Genomic DNA, 19122 nt, shown 5'->3' with positions numbered 1-19122 from the left:
TTTTGCCAGGCTGCTAAAAAATGCCCCGGGAAACGGTAATGCAGTGCGGCGCGCGGTCGGGCGGTGATAAATTATCCCAAAGTAGTCGGCCCGTTGCGATGGTCAGGCGCCTCGGCAAAAAGCGGCAAAATGGATTATTAATTGCAATAAACGGTCAGCGAGGGTTGGCGCCGCGCAAAATCACGAGTGCACGTCCGGTGCACTCGTTGCATCAAGAATCGGAAGCCGCGTGCATGGTTTCAAGCGGCAAAAACATGACGATCGATTCTTCGAGTCATTGGATCATCTTCATATCAATTTTTCAGTCCGTAAGGAATTTTATCTTTTTCCTGGTTAAAGGGAAATATATAATAAATGTTCTATAAATTATACTATGCAATCTATTTAAACACTATCTCCTTGGAATAATATAATTTAACAGTAAAAAAAATCACGAGTGCACATCCGGTTGCACTCGTTGCATCAAGAATCGAAAGCCGCGTGCATGGTTTCAAGCAGAAAAAACATGACGATCGATTAAACGTTCCTCGTGTCATTGGATCATCTTCATATCAATTTTACAGTCCGTAAGGAATTTTATCTTTTTCCTGGTTAAAGGGAAATATATAATAATTGTTCTATAAATTATACTATGCATTCTATTTATAAACTATCTACTAAGAATAATATAATTTAACAGTCAAAAATAGTGAACGATGACGAATTTCTCGTTTAATTCTCTGGAAGGGTTTAGTGGTAATTAATCCGAAAAATTTTGAGAGCGTTTCATCCCGGGGTTGGAAGAAAATTTATCGTGGAAGTTCTTTCTTTTCTTACTGGAGCAGGATAAGCTTCTACCGCATATGAAATTTTATCTCGACACCGTCTACTAAAAGTAATATAATATAACAGTTAATCATTATTTAATAGTAGAAACTCTGAACGCGTAAATGCGTGGCGTAATTTTCCGGGGAAGTCCAGTGATAATTATTTTCAGAAATTTTGGAAACGTTTACTGCGGGGTTGGGAGGAAATTCATCGAGGAAGTTCTTTCTTTCGTACAGGAGCAGAAAGTTTCTGCCGCATGCGGGATTTTCACCCTGTTTTTTTTTTTTCTCTCTCTCTCTCTTTCCCGTTGAACCACCACCGACTTGGCCGACAATTACGTCGCAGCGTTCCACACTTCCGGAGAACGTGCGGCACGGCCTGCGAAGTTGGCGGGCCACTTAATGGTTACGTCTGACCCCTAATCTCCCTTACCACTGGCTGCGAGCTTTAAGGGTGGTTAACCCTAACCCCTGGTCACAGGACTACTAATTATTCTTTCGCCCTGCCTAAGGCACCCGGCTGTAGTCCGCAGCCCCGGAATACGTCTTCCAGAATTAGTCGCGTGTATCCGTTACACAATTCACGGCAGCGTAGTCCGCGGTTCTGGGAACTGCTAATTTCTACTTTTGCCGAATAAATCCAAGTAAATGTGAATCGGGACATTGTAGGGGGGAATAACGATTCCCCGGGCACTATCAAGACTGCGAGAAACGCGATTGGTCGAAACAACGTAACCGACCCACGGATACCCAACAAAAATCATATTTACTAACTAAAATAAAACACTAACCTTTAACAACGTCCACAGATCATCAGAAGATTGAAGGGCCTACAATGAACCATATCCTGTTACTTTGCTTGATTTTGACAAGGTCGCAGGGCTGCTACATTTATCCAAAAGGTACTTCATCTCTAGAGAAATTGAGGATCCCAGCGATTAGCGGGCGATTAATTATTTCGTTAATGTCGACTTCCCTCCGGATAGTCGTGAATATCTGATCCCAAATGCGAAGGGGGCCATTCGAGTACATCGTCGTCCTATATCATGTCACATGACACAACGATGGCTTAAAATCCCGACCGGCTCGCGATCCGATACATGTTCCCGATTGGTCGGCTCTTCTCGAAAAATTGAGGATTCCAGTGATTAACGTGCGATTAATTCTTTCGTAAATGTCGACTTCCCTCCAGATAGTCGTGAATATCTCATCCCAAATACGAAGGGGGCCATTCGAGTGCATCGCTATACTATGTCACATGACACAACGACGGCTTAAAACCCTGACCGGCTCGCGATCCGATACTCCCCGTTCCCGATTGGTCGGCTCTCCTCGAAAAATTCTGTCCGGTCGGTCGTAGAAGACAAAGCGGAAACACAGATCTAGGTTGGACATAAGCTCAGCTGGAATCCCGGCCGGGTAAGCTCGCAACGACGCCAACTCGTGAAAGCCCGGTCATCGTCGATTTCCATGTCCGAATCCGGGGATTCCGCGCCGGGTGGGCGCATCTCCGGGAACGTCGACGTTCAGAGGACGAGGGAAAAACGAAAATGAAAAACTTGGGGTGATTATCGACGAGGCTGCATCGAGCGACCCGCGCGGAGGCAATAATTTCGTTTCTCGTTTAAGTGGGAGGGAAGTGGGTGGCGGATGGGTGGCGGGTGGGAAAACAATTAGTTCGACGAGGTACTCGGAAGCGGATCGCTCGCGAATCGCTGGCAAAGGTGGTGCGTAACTGGAAAAAGCTCTCTTTCTGTAAATAAGCCCGAGCTTAAAGCCCTATGCATGTAATGCCTCTCGCGTATCTCGTCTCGCATTGTCGATTTTTATTGCGAAATCGTGGCACTTGGAAATTGTTACTTGGCAAATATTAAGGGTTAATGAGAAAAAGTCACGAGAGGGGCTCCGGGGGGAAAAAATAACTTGGGAAATTTAGATTGGCATAAAATCGATGAGGAGGGAGATGGGGAAAGGTCTCTTGAAAATCCCAAGAGAGGAGCGTATTTTCTGGAGGACCCCGAGTCATGACCCCGCACTAAAATCGTTAAGCTCATCCGGGAATTGTCTTTGGCAGACAGGATCTCCGGGAAATTTTTTATTTTCCCCGGAAATAAAGGCTCCGAAGCCCCGAAATACGGCTTTGCAGGTCGCCGAAGCATTTATTCCCCCGTGGATCGGCACGGATGTAATTTCACGGCGAGTTACGATGCGCCGTGTTTACTACTTGTAATTACGTTTGACCGGACGGCTCGGGAAAAAATCATTGATTACACGGCGGCTGGCTCGGTCGGGACGAGCTTGCGGGTGTTTTTTTAATTTTAGTTCTCCCCTCGTCCCTCGGGGATATAAATTCGTGCGGTGCGGAGCGCAAGCACTTCCAAAGTGCCCGACCTAGGAATTTTCCTCGGATTTTTGAGGAATTAAAAGTCCACATTCAGCGCCGCGAAGCGATCTCGCGAGGACGCGAAATAAAGCCCTATCGTGCTAAATTCAGATTTGACGTTTCTTTTTCCTACACACAAGGACGTATTACGCAGAGTAATCTTTCAAGAGACGTATCCTGGTATTTTAATGAAGCGTGAGAAAAATACGGACGTTTTCATTCCAGGTCTTTCATACTTTCCGGGCCGCTTTCCTTGTTCTGCCCATATATCCGAGTGAATAAATAATTAGCATAATAGAGGGAACCTCTCTCGGCCATTTTAGCAGGGATTTTCGAGGGAAGTGCCTCGATAAAAATCCGGCGGGAATTCCCCTGTTCTCCCTAGAGCGGCGCTATCGACCGCGCCGAATGAATTCGAAAGATTTCAATTTTTCGATAGGGACGACGCACGTCTCTTCCGCGATTCTCGATCCTACGGATTTCCTCGCAATTTCCTCGCCGTCGCGTTATCCTTTGCGCATCTCCCGGGAGCTCCTTTTTTTTCCGGGAAAAAGGAGGAAACCCGATCTCCGAGGGAGCGATCTCTCTTAAAGGCGTCCTCGTTATATTTCTGTTTCAGAAATCACAGATCCCTGCACGAAACTGAACTGCTCCCAGGGAGCGCAATGTGTGAGAACCAGAGATGGATCCGAGGCGAAATGCGAGTGTCTCGAATTCTGTCCAAATTTGGGAGACCACGAGGGATCGGGACCAGTTTGTGGATCGGACGGCGTCGACTATCCCAACGTCTGCGAGCTGAACAGAGCAGCCTGTTCGAGAGGTGTAAACGTCACGGTCGCGTTTCGCGGTAAATGTGGTAAGTATGATTTTTTTTTCACAATTTTTTAAGCTTTATGTTTTGAAGCCCATATAATGAGGGAGCCATTAAAATACATTTTCCACGTTTTTAAATTATTTAAGGCTATACTATCTTAGCTATTGGAGGGCCATTTACATTTTCAAGGTCCTGGCGAATGCATGACTAAGTGCTAATCATGGATAAGTTAGATATAGTGACGTAGCTGTGACTTATAGTGACACGTGAATTTGGTATATATATCTTTATTATTGATCGAACATAGGAGACTATATTTTAAATGACTGTTGAATTAATAATGCTGTAGAAAAGGTTTTGTGACGGTTTATGACGCGCATGTGCAAGACTGTGGGATACGTCTAACGTTTCGAATTTATCCCTCATTTATTCGCTTTAAGCCCGATTTTCCGTAGATCTAGTCCGTAAATGGGACGGAACAAATAATGCCCCTGACGAGCAGGGGTAGCACCGAAGGGTGCGTACACACCGCGACGATAACTCATTCGAATCGGCCTGAACGTGTCCCGGTGGGTTTGCCCCTCGTCCCTCCGGGCAGACAATGATAAATTGCAGATGCAACTGCGTTACGGGGGAGGAAAGGGATGCTGGACACTGTTGGGTGAAAGGGTTCGAAATGTGGGCGTGCAGGTGTCGCAGGTGCAGCCCTAAGCCCGGATACGCATTTAGAGGTGCGTCTGCATGCATGGAATGCAGCCAGATGCATTGTACCAGGGAATGCATAGTCTGGCTATAGCTTGACTTTACCACTAGCGAAACCAAACCTACTAATCGAATACAAAGATCACATGTATGCGCTTTGTATTCTCTCTAAGCCTCATTGCGCCTCCACAATTTCACGTCTGACCTCAACATAATTACACTCGTAAAAAATAATAATTCTTACCCCATTCGCGACCACTGACGTGAATTCACGTCATTTTAAATTCTATTTCTGATTGCCGCTGACGTGAATCACGTCCATAACGATACACGATACAAGTTTCCGGTAAACCAGTTTAAGAATTTCATTATTTTCCCTGGTACTCAGTATTTGAAACGGGAATAATTTGCCGGTCGCGAATGTGTTAAGAATAATATTCGACTCTCTGGGCGAAGGTGCAGAATTATTACTACATCTAGAGTAGTAGATTGTACGTGTCTCGTCTGCCTCTATCAAACTTCTACTACTGCTTCGAGAACGTGGGCTGACCGTTCTTTTACCGATCCACTAGGATTCATTTCATGGGGAGGGAACTGAAGGGTAGGAAAGGGTTGAAATTGTCAGCGAGCAGGTGCATCAGGTGCACTCCACGTCCAAGTGCACGTCCAGGGAAGTTCTACTCCCGTGCCAAATACGATCAGACGGAATACTCGATATTCGGGATTCTCGGTCTGACTTTGGCCGTCCTCTTCCACTGGCTCCGAAGTCCTGGCCGACTATTCCTCCGCCTTCTCCACTGGCACCTACTTCACGGTCGTCCCTCCTTGCTGCATTTCGGCCAGGAACAGACACTTCGGTTGAATGCAGTACAAACTTAGCGGGCGTTTAATCAACCGAGTAGTAAAGACAAATGTTTGAGCAGACAGGCGCGACGGCTTCATTTACTTAGGATTAAGCAAGTCCCTGCTCTCGAAAAGCCGGAAGCGGTAATCGCGATAGCTGTTGGGTAACGAGACGGTTAAACGTCGCGCGGACCAGACGTCTGTCGACACAGTGCCGATTGACTTCCGGCAAAGGGTTTGGCGACTTCCGGGGAGGCCGATGGCGTCCCTCGAACGGTGGGGTGGAGGCTCGATTTCTGCAGCTCGAATGAAACTCACCACTTAACGGTAGCCATTTTCCTGGACTCGACGACTTGCACAAGGAAGCATTTCTGATACTTCTACGAAATTATTCGGTAACAATTGCAGATCGATGCTTGCAGCACTCTTTGCGAAAACTGGAAGGAAACGGAACCAGTAAAGCTTCACTGGTGGTAATTGCGTTTTTAAATAATTCCGTCCTTCAGATATTAGTAATAGTCGTGGGACTTGCTTGATTTTGAAGAATGGAATTAATTTGTTAACGCAGGAGGGTCTTTAACGCGGATCTAAATTATGTGACCTCGGAAGAATGGCCGGGAATTTTTTCCTCCCTTATATTTGGCCCCTCTCGGGATTTCCACCCTTTTAGCTATCGATCGAGTCGAAATCGCGGTATCCGCTCGACAGTAATCCCGGTAATGAACTTTCCTCTCGAGGGTAGTTTCCGAGTAGCTATTAGTCCGGTAATTATTATCAGTTGATAATTAATGAGTCGCTTCAAGATCCCGTAAGGATTTCGCGCTAAACCATGGATCCAGTGCCCACAAGGGAACCCCATTCATATCATGGACATCAAAATTATGGAAAAATTCCTTTCCGTATTGACAAGTTCGAATCTGTTCCACCCTTTCCTTTCCCCCAAAATCTTGTACAGTATACAAACCTCTTGACACAAGGTAAAGCTTCGATCCGAACTATTCATTTTTCTCGATTAATTCAAGAAACGTAACCATTACAATTTTGCAAATATTTATTGCGAACTTAATGACTTTTGAGTGTTTTTTGAGGATGAGCAGGAGAAATACATAAGATAGATACTTTTTTTACCAACCGGATTAAAATTGCACTAGCGAGCAAGCGAACGTGACGACAGTATCGAGCGGTTTTAAAATGAGTTAGCGGCTCCTCGATAAATTTCCCATCACCTATGTGCGACCTCGACAAGAAGACATTGATGTCCAGGAGGCTCCACCACCCCCGAGAACCGTGATTCCTTCCCAGAGCCACCTAATCTCTGGGAACTAATTTTGCCCAGTTATTTCGGTAATGATAATCTGCCAATTACGGGCGAGAGCCGATTAAAGCCTCCGTCGTTTCCGGCTCGGCGGAAGCCCGAAGAAGCCGTCGGTTGGCCTCGGTCGATCCTCCCAATTTTCAGGTCGAGGAGAAATCCCGAAGATCGACCACCCTAATTAGTGGGGATAAAAAATAAGAAAGAAAGCCTGTATCCCGAATTAACGACCCCCCAAGCCAGACATTTCTGCCTCGCTTTCGCACCCACCTGTCCTCCCCCTTTGAAAAGTTAGCATCCTCCCGGAAATCTCTCCTAGCATTCCTGCCTCCCTTATTATATATCGGGAACAATGAAACGTAATATTCGAAGAGGATCTCTTTTCCTTCTCGCGGCGGTATGGATTGGGCATAGTTAAGCCAACAATGCCCTTTATCAGCCGGTGCCAGTTTTCAGACCTCCCACCCATCGAGCCTCCGCCAATAAGAAATTCTCCTCATAAAGTGTCTTCCGGGAACGGAAGCCATGGTTAGCCCTAGAAGAGTGGGAGAGATGGGTGGGGGTGGGTGGAGGGGGTCCCACCTTGGAAAATCGGGAAAAGGAACTCCAGGCCGGGGACAGACGCGAATCTCAAGTGGCGGGGGCGATAAATCAAATTAGCCCCGAAAGTTGCGAGGGTTCGATATCAGTCGGATGGACCAAATTGAAAGCCAACTTGTCCCGATTCAACGACCCTCTTCGAAAACAGGATCTCCGATGAGGACGGCAGAAATCCTTGGCGAAATCTTCCCCGGTAGACCCGGGACGCCCTTCTGTGTGAATGGGTCTTTACACTTGAAATTCTCAAAATAAGGGCGGCGAAAGGGGAAGGAAACGCAAATTTCTCCGCCTGGAGGAATGCGTTCAACTAAATTTATACACCCAACTACACGCGATGGGATGCGTGTATTGCTTTTCTCTTCTTTTTATTCTCGGGAGGTAAATGGGGAGGGAGGACCATCCTTAGACTACAGGGTGGTTTACTCGAGGAAGAACTTTGGGGAATGTTTGCGAGGTCGTCTGCGGGGAGATTTGGATACCACTTCAAAGAGGAACCATTATCTTGGTTGGGGGAGTCAGGGTGGCCAAATTCAAAGGGAGATAACATCGGGGAAGTATTTATAAAAAGGCGAGCCCTGACGAACTCAAAGTAAGACGTCTTGCTCGAAAGCGTCCTTCGAGGGTCGCATAAAAATGTCGAATTATTCTAAGGAGCCCTTACCCCGAGAAAAAAAGAATGGTTAACTCAAAGAAAAATGCTTTGCGGGAACAAAATCCTGCGACGAAATGCGTAAAAAAAAAATCACGTTGAGTATACAACAATTTTTTATTGAATCAAGCCAAGGTGAAGTGATACCTGATAATATTTTGTAATAATGGACGTTGGTAAATGTATTATTCTTTTCGCTTTCGTCCAACACTACGAATGTTTCATTTACTCCCTTATTTTGTATAATCGATGACATCGGCGTCCCGTTTTTATAAAAAAATGTAGGTTATTAAATAAACCTTTTCTTATTTGTAGAACTGCACATTTGAATCTAATCATTCGTTTAAATCAATTACCTACATTTTTCTTCTCAGTAAATTAATTGTTTCTCACAATTGTGTATGACTCAGGTAACAATATATATGTCAACAGTACATATTTGTTTCAGCCCAGTAATCGTCTTTCTCGATGTATGTTTCCGCCAGTTTATTATCTCCTTTTATGGGATTTATCTGCTAGGGAATGATATATTGGTAAATTTGGACGTTCACTATGGCGGATATTTCTCGGGGAGAGTAACTCGAATTTCGACGATTCGACTTTAAGCGGTCCCGGTTTAAGTACACGAGCGCAATGGATCGAACGGAAGTGGGTTACTGCTCACATACATCAGCCGGAAGTACCTGGCCGCTGTTAACATCAACCCCATCATTGCTCCCCAGACATAATACACTTATACGACCACCATAATGTCGACTTGCATTCGTTCTGCAACTATCGTACCGCATTCTCGAGTCAAGTGCGTCGTTTCTATCGAGATCGGCATCCACACATTTCCGGTTTGCATTTTACAGTCGCACACGTTTCATGCGTACTAAACCGAGACATACGTTCTGACTCGCTCGACCCTAATATGTTGAATTATTTCCGTCCGTTAAGCGATATAAATGTAAAATATTGCCGCGATAAAATAAATCATAACAACACACCGTCGAATTTGAGTAACTGAAACGAGAGACTATTCACTTGAAGATCCGTGGAAACGATTTCCTTCTTTGAGAATCTATTGCCTGTGATTTCATTTATTTAACAACAATACCATTCGGCAACAAGTGATGTTTGGCCTTAAAATTATGACAGTGTTTCAGCGATTTCAAACTGATTTCCATGGGATTTCGAGAAATACCCTCTCGAACTAAAATCTCGAAAAACCAAACGCAGAAAAAGATTTGGCTGAATCAATGAAATATTTGTTAGTTCAACCATGGAATATGGTTATTATATGGATCAAATATTTAATTGACATGACAGATTCCTTGATTAATACCATTTTATCTAATGCATGGAACATCGTGGGAAATCACGCCAAATCTTAAAGTTCATCATTGGTCAATTTAATTAAAATCTTTATTGACTAAAATATTTCCGAAAATTAACAAAAGGATTTAACCGAAACACTCTAGTTGTTTGAATCAAACTAGTTAGGTTAAGTGAACCAAAATTCGGTTCACTCAACCGAAATGTTTTCTGAAACGAATCGAATGCAGTCAAACGATTTTGTTCAATGGACATTTTTTATCGACGTGCGGATTGTAATTTAACGGATGAGACAGTGCAAAGATATGTTTCATAAAAGCGGTTGACTTTCTTTTTTTTTTTCACGGTGAAAAGGCGACTTGAACTCCTTTCGGGATTAATTCAGGATAAATAAATGCATTTAGTTTTTATACGCGGGAAGTGTTTTTTATATTGTAGTTCAACATGTGAGACAATGCGAATGTAACTGACGGAATGGACGTAACCGCGTAGCTTTTCGTTATTTGAGGGAATTAATGAAACTAAATGCAACGTTGAAGTTCCAATATTTGAGACGGAGTGCTTTTGACAAATTGACAATTTCGAAAATACGACAGGCGGGCAAATTCGAGGAAGGACAGACGGTAAGTAAATTAGTCATCGGACGAGTCCAGGGCCGGGGGAATTTCTCCGCGGATTTTCAGCCCTAACTCGGGGAGAGCCTCCCCCGTTGGCAACCCCGTACGACCCTCTCGATTATAATTCTCCACTAAAAGTTGGTCCATCGCAATGCAAAATGCGCGTCGGAACTAAGAGAGCGGGGAAAAAGGCGGTGCGGAAGTTCCGCGTAACTTTGGAGATTAGGGTGGCGGCGGAGGGTGTAAAAGGGCGCGGAGACGCGGACGAGGTCGGAAGAGCTCGACGGGGCTTAGCGGCGGACTTAAAAACAATTGCCCCGCGGCGACGTGGGAATTTTAAACACACTTTTATCGCTTTCTCAGCCGGCTTTTGTGCTTAAATCGCCCGGGGATCCGCGAGGCTGAATCGTACGGCTCGTTCCGTACTCCGGCCACGATTTCCGCCATCCCTCTGACCCGCGATTAAACGCGCATATTGAGAAACGAGGCCAGGGCAAAAACTCTTGCGATATCCTCCCCAGGTATTGACTTTCCAATTAAGGTGGCCAGGACCGAGTGGAGTAGGGAAATCCCGAACGTGGAAAATCCTGGCAAATCGCGGGAAAACATTGCCATGTCACCAGGAGGGTGGCTCCGTAACGAAGCGGAGAGGAGGAAAGAAAGGGAGTTTTCGGGGACAATTTTTATTTACCTCATAATGCGACTCGTGCTTCCGTAAGCGATTCTTTTCACCCCCGTGTTCGTCCCCATCTCACCCCCGAAGAGGGCACAAATAAAGCGACGTTAGGGTAATGTCGCGTGAAGCTACCGCGAGGGTGGCCGCCCCCGAATTCTGAGTTTTTCTCGAAAGGGACGTACAGAGGGGTGGAATAGAATATTTTGAATTCCATTACCGAGGAGAGAAGAGTAATTCACGCAGGCTTACCTTAGCCTGGCTAAGGGTGGATTCGTCCGAGTACCTTGGGGATAACTTTACCCGCTCCATTGGTCCGTAACTTCGGCTAACCCGAGAAACAGCAGCCTGAAAATCTGTCTCGTCAGCAGGGATCTACTCTAAACCACCCTCTATAACCTGGGAATAAAACCCTCCCCTTTTATTTATGAATACGTTCGCATTAAATTCCAGAAACTGCCAACAATTGCTGCCCCTTCACAGAAGTCTTTGAAATTAAACCGAATATTAAAAAATTGAAAAATAAAAATTGTAACACCTCTCAAGAAGAACCCAATGCTCGGAACACCTCATTCCGCGTCATACTCTCTGTGAGATGAAACGATCGATTGCGCAAAATCCTGTAGCTGTAAAAGTTATAGTTAGGTAGATTAAGAAGTTGGGGGCATAAATTAGGCAAAGAATAAGTTGCCTGAAATTTGATAAGCTGGTTAGTGCCGAGTTGCACGGGAAACCTTGTCCCGTGGCCGATGGGCGATAGGGGAGGTAGGCTTTATGGGGTGACTTTAGTCGCTTCAGTGGACTGTAACTTAAGCTAACCGGAGAAACAGCACCTCGAGAACTTGCCTCGTCCGCCTAGCTCTAGTTCGACCCACCACCTATGGACCGGAAGCGAGATCCAACTTCCTTCCTCCCGGGGAAGATTAATCTCGGCGCGATACTGCCTTTGTTTCTGGCCCGGGCTGCGGCCATCGGTGCGGCACGAGTGTTTCCGTTGGTTTCGTACGTTGATTGCGTAAGAGATCGAGGTTAGGCTACAGTCGGTGGGAAACGTCAGGAACTCGCCGTTCTGGACCGCTGGTGCAAGGAACGCCAGGACCTTTCGGGCTTGAAGGCTTCCCTGCTCGGAGGACCGCCGAGGTCCTTGCTCCAAGGAAGCCGGCGACCATTTCCGGGAAATTTATTGGCTTGGTTATGTTCGCGCCGCTAAATGGAGAATACAATAAGTGAAATGAATGTCGGACTTGGTACCTTCGTACGTGGTCCGCCCTGAAAGGGACGGCGACGTGTGCGTATGCTTTCAGCGTCCTTGTTTCAAGAGTATAGTTATAAAAATGAAAAGTTAAACACGATCATCATCTGAGCACCGATTCCAGCCATTCGCCAGGAAGGATAGTTCTAATTGATTTATCCTTTCATTTCTAGTTTAAGGTGATATGAAAGTGACATCAAAGTAGCCTCGTTTACGAGACTTTTCTCCGAACTAAGTGTACCAAGTCGTTTCAAACTTCAGAATGTGAAGGCTATTTTTTTTATAAAAAATGAAATTTCGTGAGGGTCAGAACCTTCTTTATGGCCTCCATATCCATATTATAAAGTTTGAAACGATTCGGTACACCCAGTTCGGAGAAGGTTCATGATTGGCTTCTCAGACGTCACTTTCATGTTACATACTTAATGCGGTTCATTACATCTTAGGGATAGGATACGGTTCATTTATACATATCTTAAATATTTAAGGGATGGTTTGGACATGATGTGGTTTGGACTAGTCAGGAAACATTAACAAACCTCTTCAAAGACCGGATGGGATTCTTCCAGATCCTTGCGCGGGTGTTTCATGCATGGAACCGGAAGTGTGCCAGCTGGACGCGTCCAGGCAACCAGCTTGCCGCTGCGGAGAACAATGCGGCCTAGAATTCTCGCCGGCTTGCGGAAGCGACGGGAAAACCTACTCCAACGAGTGCACTTTGCGGCAGGAGGGCTGCAGATCCCGGATGCAGCTCAGGAAAATCTACAAAGGAGTGTGCAGTTCAGGTTAGCACCCCCGCCACACCTTCGTGCCGGACCCCCTTAACGAAATTTTCGACACCCGGCCGCGGAGGAACTAAAACAGCGGTTCCAGCCTCCCCTGAATTTTCATTTATTTACTATAACTGGCAAATAAAATCATTTCCGCCGCGGTTTTCCCAGATCCATCCGCGGCACAATTAACGCGGCGAACCTGGTGGGAACCATCGACCATCGACCGCATGACAATGCCTCACTCGTCGTCCATTCGTGATTCGCGACAAACTTTGAATTCCCCCCTTTCTGTTTAATTAAACCATGGCTCGTTGTTTAACTGGAATTTTCCGAATTATTAAACCAGACAATCAATACGGGCAAAAGTGTCTGCAGTTGGGCCAAGTGTAGATGTAACCATAAAACTATTCATTAGGAAAAAGACTTGCTAAATTGGCACACAAATTTGTAGCAATGGCCAAAATAGTATTGTTGATTTTTATTAATTATTGATATTTTAAGTGAAAAAAATAATGAAGAAAAAGAACCGTTCGCATAAGAGCATTTCGTGAAAGAAATTAAATAAGAGGAATTAACAATAATTCTCTATAAACTCCCGTAACGCCAGGTGACTTTGAAGTCACACCCGTCCATAATCCATCCATATCCATAATCCTTAAGGTGATGTGAAAGTGACGTCAAAGAGGTCTCGTTTATGAAACTTTCCTCTATAGCCTCCATATTGACGTTGTAAAGTTTGTGACGATTCAATACACCCGATTCAGGGAAAAATCTCATGAACAATTGCCTTCCTAGATGCCACGCCACATTCACATCCCCTTATAAAATATCTTCTGTAAAATTGCACCCCACCTCATTTTTACACCACTCCTTTGTAGTCAAGGAATTTCCTCATAACTGATAAATCTATAAACATTTTATTTTACATAGATTAATATAGACTTTAAGTTTGCAAACTGTTAGTACCTAAAAATTTCGCATCAGGTGTTTTGATTGAAAAACAAATTCGGTTACAGAGGATTGACTTGTAAGTTCCACTTTCAATGGGCTTAGGGGCCGCGCAAAGACGTTTTTATCATGGCTTAATTATTTTTCTGCGTACAGGGACGAATCCTTGCGACGGGGCACAATGCGAACCTTTGCAACAATGCGCCATCGACAAGTACGGGATCGCTCGATGCGAATGCGGACCAGTTTGCGAGCCGATCATGAGACCCGTGTGTGCAAGAGGAGGGACCACCTACACCTCACTTTGCGAGATGAAGAGACAAGCTTGCTTGATGAAGAGCAGCGTCGAGCTCGCCTACACCGGAGCCTGCGGATCCAGAGGGCCCTGCTCCGAGAAGGTCCGTAATAAAGTCGCAGTCGGCAACCTTCTCGACCTATCGGGAAATTAATAGCTGAGCGAATTCCTCGAGATTGCTGCCTCTCGAAGCGACAGGCCACCCGATACCCGGCTCGTTACTTCTTGCCTCGGTACACGTCGATTTCCTCGTCTGTCCCCTGCCCTCCTAACGAGCCCTTTAATTCGACTTTGATCGCGCCGCAGTAAATGCACCCTCGTGAGTTTCCTACTTCATTTCTAGGAATTTAATCTGGACCGTTCGGACCGCGCGACGGGTGGATTTTTCTTCTTCATTTTTTAATTACAGGGGTTAATGGGATGTGAAAAGCATCTTAATAAGCGAGCTTGAAGGAGAATGAGTAGGTGAAGGGTATATTTGCTTGCGAGACTGTTTCATTTGATGTAAGCAGAATTTAAGATAAAAGTCACTTGGAAACGTTTCAAAATGGCGGACTGCTGGAGGCTGGATTTAATTGATGATATTTTTTTCATGGTGGGTTTGATCCCGGGAGAACGGCTAGTACGAATGAAAAAGGTATTGTGGGTTTTGGAACTAGAGAAAATTGTTTAGGAACTGATGGCATGTAGTCTGTATGGACATTTTTATACAAGAGGTATTATAAAGTACAGGGTAAAAAGCGATGAAGAGGGTAATTTAATTACCTTTCTTTTCTTGAGATTTGAATTCGTTTTTCATTGCCAAATCGTGCCGTCAGTTGTTGAATGACTTTTTCAGTTTTGAGAACCATCTTAACTTTTCATTTCAGAATTGCCCTTCCCATGGAAAGATGTACACAGTAAAGGAAAAATCAGAGATTTCCAGCTTCCACGAGTCCGGCATTTTCAAACGTTTGAAAACTTTGTGTATCTGAAATTCTTAGAATATAAAATAAAATGTGAGCAAGTATTTCCGGTAACTTATCACTCTCTATTAAACTTACTTTGATTAAAACGCAGTTGACAACCTAAGACCATAGCCCCCTTAAGATATGAAACGTAAAATGTAGAATTTAAAGTATGTATTTTAACACGAGTTACCAATGACCTCACATGGAGATTAATACATGTATTTTAACACGAGTTACCAATGACCTCACATGGTTTTTTACGTTTTTTTTTTTCTGTGAAATTTCTCCGGAAACAAGCAAGAGTCGCCAGACTCTTGGAAACGTATCTGGATCTTTTAATCCGAGATTCATTAAGGGTGTTCATAATTGCATGATTTCCACTGATTCCTTACGCAGCACCTAGAAAGGAATGTTCTTTGTGGATGAATTCCCACACGTGGCCGGTTCTACTAACTATCCGATTTTTCAAGAAACTCTCTCTACCTCGTCCTAATGACTGATGTAGTAAAATCTCACCATTACCGGGAGATTTTCAGAAATAACCCCGGGAAAAACATCGACCGTGATATCGGGTGCGAATAAATTCCTCCTTGCGTTTCGTTCCGTTAATGATTCCAAAATCCCGATAAGTGGTCAAAGACAAAAATGTATAAAGTGGCGAAAGTACCTTCGAGTAAAAAGTATTAGATTTTGCATCAGAAGCGTTCAATTACCATCGATCCCCAATTTCGTTCCCTTCTCTCGACACCTGACTGGAAGGGAACAAAAGACTTGCCACTTGGAACGTCTTTCGCTTTGACAACTTGGGAAGACTTTTCAAATTTAGACCCTTATTACGCGACTCCCCGACTGCGATTAACTCCCAATTATCGAGAAATTGGAGCGCGTGAGCAGGAAAGGCCGCGGAAGATAGTGGCGCGAGTAATTGGAAGTAATTCGACCAGAAAGCCGATCGATCGGAGATTTCCTGCCCGAGAGAGGAAAACATCGCCTTCGGTGTAAATCGATGCCTAGTCAGAAAAGAGGTGGATAATAAGCGAGGAATATCTGTTTCAGATCTGCCAATGGGGCGCGGTTTGTGCGGAAACCGGCGGCACCGCGGTTTGCGAGTGCCCCACTTGCCCTGCGGAATTCCAGCCCGTTTGCGGAAATGACGGCATCAGCTACGGAAACGAGTGTAAACTGCGTCTAGAAGCGTGTCAACATCGCAGGGAAATTCAAGTGCTCTACCAGGGCTTGTGTAGTGAGTTTTAAGTACTCGATGACATACTCGCCTACCGTGCCTCTCGCTATGGAAAAATCCCAAATAAACATTACATGTTATTTGCCCATTCTCCAAACGCGGAGAATCTGCACGGCTGAGGAGATTTTAAACGATGTGTTTAATTAGGATAAATTTTTGAGTACATATCCGAAAATTAATTGGAGATTTTTTAATTATTATTTTTCTATATTATACTGTAACCTGAGCAGTAAGTTTTAAGTACTCGATAACATAGTCGCGTAACGTGCCTCTCGCTAGGAAAAAATCGCAAATAATCATTACATGTCCTTTACACATTTTCTTTTAGGGATCCTTTACGAGATCGATTTACGTATGTATCCCAAGATTGAGGATACTTCAATTAACACGTTATTAAACGCGGCATTCCACGGGACTGACACGGCGTAAAGAATTCCACATGAAAAAAGAATGATGCCGCCTGAATATCAAGTATAACATTAATTAAAGTTTGACGTATTAATATTCTTTCATATTTTTTATCCCGTCAGGGGGAGTATGCAATTGATGGTTACTTTTTATGAATGAAAGAACGGGTGCTACAATTTTTTGCCTTATAATTTTTTTTTTCTTGCGAGACGGTCGTAAAGTATACATTTTAATTGGGCTAGAGTTTCGCGGATCTCCAAGGTGCACTCGAAGTTGCCTTTGTCATGAAAGAGCGAAAAGTCGGAAGAGTAGCAAGGCTTGCATTATTCCGAAGCATCCGAGATTCCGAGGAAACGATCGAGCCAAAGGGAATCGCACTTATTATTCAATTAACGGATTCTTATTATCCTCTTGTTGTCCAAACGGGGCGTATTCTCCCTGTTTTCCCCGCCGAGGGAGATTTATTTCAAAAATCAGCTCACCGGCCGCGAGATAATGGAACTCCCTCCCAGGCTCCACTTTATTCCCTCCCCCGAAGAGAAAATTCTTTATTAACTCGCGAAATTTATACCGGTGAATCGGAGCAAAGAGTGCTCCCCGAGTGCCCTGCGAGTAATACAGGCTCACAGATGTTGCAAACCATGGACCGTTTCTCATTTGCCATCTGCATTGCAAAGAGATCGGGCATTATTGCTTTCCGTAAAAAACAGTGCCTCCTCCAAAGGCATCAAAGGTGCTCCCCCTCAGAGCCACAATCCTCTCTATTAAATGATAAATGAATTCCCCATCTCGAAGGTACAAATTCCCCCGTAAAGTATTTCAGCGCTTTGAATCGGAACAACCTAAATAATCTTGGATAATTTAACGCTATCTGGCACCCCTTGTGTCTTTATGCAATACCGTACCTTATCCTTAAAAAGGTATTATAAATCATTTGTAACTTTATTTTATCGTTCATAAGTGAGGTGTCTATGATTCGTGCGGGGAGGCCGGGAGACTCGGGATTTTTTAGGTTAGGTCAACGGAACGTGTGCCTGCTATTGTCGTTATCAACCGCGTGATTGCGGATATGTCTCTCCTTTTTCCCGGGAAATCATCTTCGGAGAGGTCGTGCAGCTCGAAATAGACCCCAAGCCCAGAAGAGCCTCGAGGCTTTGCAGCCGTGACACCTGGTGCAGTTCATTTCCAACGCAAATCTCGCATTCGCACATGCAACTTGCAACTGCAGACAGGACTCGGAGAGATGGTCGTCCCTATACGGGTCACATGTGCACGAGGGTTGGGGTCAGAAAGGCCAGTGGTTTCCATACGAGGCCACAATCCTGCGAGATATAAAAAAGTCACGATAAGCCGTCTCGATCCTTCGCGATCTGGCATGAAATTTTCACTAAAAACCGATAATTCCTGAGATGTTTTTTAGATGCAATTTCATGGTATCAGGACCTTCCTTAGGACCTCCATGTTCACGTGATGAACATTCAAACGATTCGATGCACCTGTTTCGGGGAAATCTTTTATAGATAATCTAACGCTTCAGGGATCACTTTCACAACTGAATTAAAGAAAAGAAATTCCGAAGAGGCCCCCTTTTAGTCAAAATGCCGGGTTCCGGTCGCCTGAAGGCGTAACTGTTTAGGGTCTTTGTCGTAAAGAGTGCTTACAAATTACTGCGATATGAAGAGCTCAGCATACAGTGCTAAATTTGCAAAAAGTTCGAAAGCACTTCCTGGGGAATCAGGTGTCCTCCGAATTTCCCACAGGAAAGTGCCTTATCGTACCGACTACATACTCTCCTGTAATTGTTTCCAATCGGATAAAGGTTCTATAAACAATCTGACGTCCCACGGGTGAATTTGACATCGCCCTAATTAATGAAAAAAATTGTACAAAAACGCCCCTTTTACCCAAGGGGGCAGATGCGGATCGCTCGAAGGCGTCGGGGTCGCTTAGAGTCTTCGGCGTCGCGACGGCCACCGGAAGCGAATTAGCGGAGGCCGCGTGTACCGACGTCTAATAACATTTGAGCGGCGACCCGCGGATCTTGGGGCAGATAAAAACTCGTGCGTTTCATGCATATCACGACTTCGCGATCCCCAGGGTATGAGTTGTTACCCGAAGGCATGCACGCTGCATATGCATGCTCTTCCGGTCCCTCATCTTCCCGAGGGATCGGGTGCGTCCCCGTGGACGGTCCACCCCACGTCCTCCCCCGTGAACCGAGATTCGCGTCGGATTTCAATGAATTCTAAAGGTAACTTTCAAACCGGGCTCTCTTTTCCCCGCCGGCCACCGTGCCGAGGTAATTCCCCGTGTGCAAGGTGCTCTGCAGTTATGCAAATGCCCCCGGATCTTTATTAATGCCGCTGCCGAAGTCTGGGGGGAAATGTCTGGATTCTGCGGCGTGCGCGGAATTAGCCCGCGGGAAGAACGAGTCCGTAAATTCGTGGATTCGTAATGCTCCTCGACGAGTTCTCGAAACCGATTTCTGATGTCCCTTAACCCTTTGCCTTACGATTTAAATTCCAATAGCGCGTGCC

General features: G+C 45.0%; 1 protein-coding gene across 1 annotated transcript in view; it reads left to right on the top strand.

Annotated features, from left to right (window-relative positions):
• LOC105704132 (agrin) overlaps positions 1–19122 on the top strand; it is a 389846-nt gene that overhangs the window by 347072 nt on the left and 23652 nt on the right. The window contains exons 5-8 of the mRNA XM_023432426.1: positions 3809–4045; positions 12538–12753; positions 13846–14087; positions 15991–16177. Coding sequence (XP_023288194.1) covers positions 3809–4045; positions 12538–12753; positions 13846–14087; positions 15991–16177 — 882 coding nt within the window. The remainder of the gene's footprint in view (positions 1–3808; positions 4046–12537; positions 12754–13845; positions 14088–15990; positions 16178–19122) is intronic.

Source organism: Orussus abietinus, unplaced genomic scaffold (assembly GCF_000612105.2).
Source record: "Orussus abietinus isolate OABI.00-Male unplaced genomic scaffold, Oabi_2.0 scaffold7, whole genome shotgun sequence".
Lineage (NCBI taxonomy): Eukaryota > Metazoa > Arthropoda > Insecta > Hymenoptera > Orussidae > Orussus > Orussus abietinus.
This window is presented reverse-complemented; position numbering and strand designations above follow the sequence as displayed.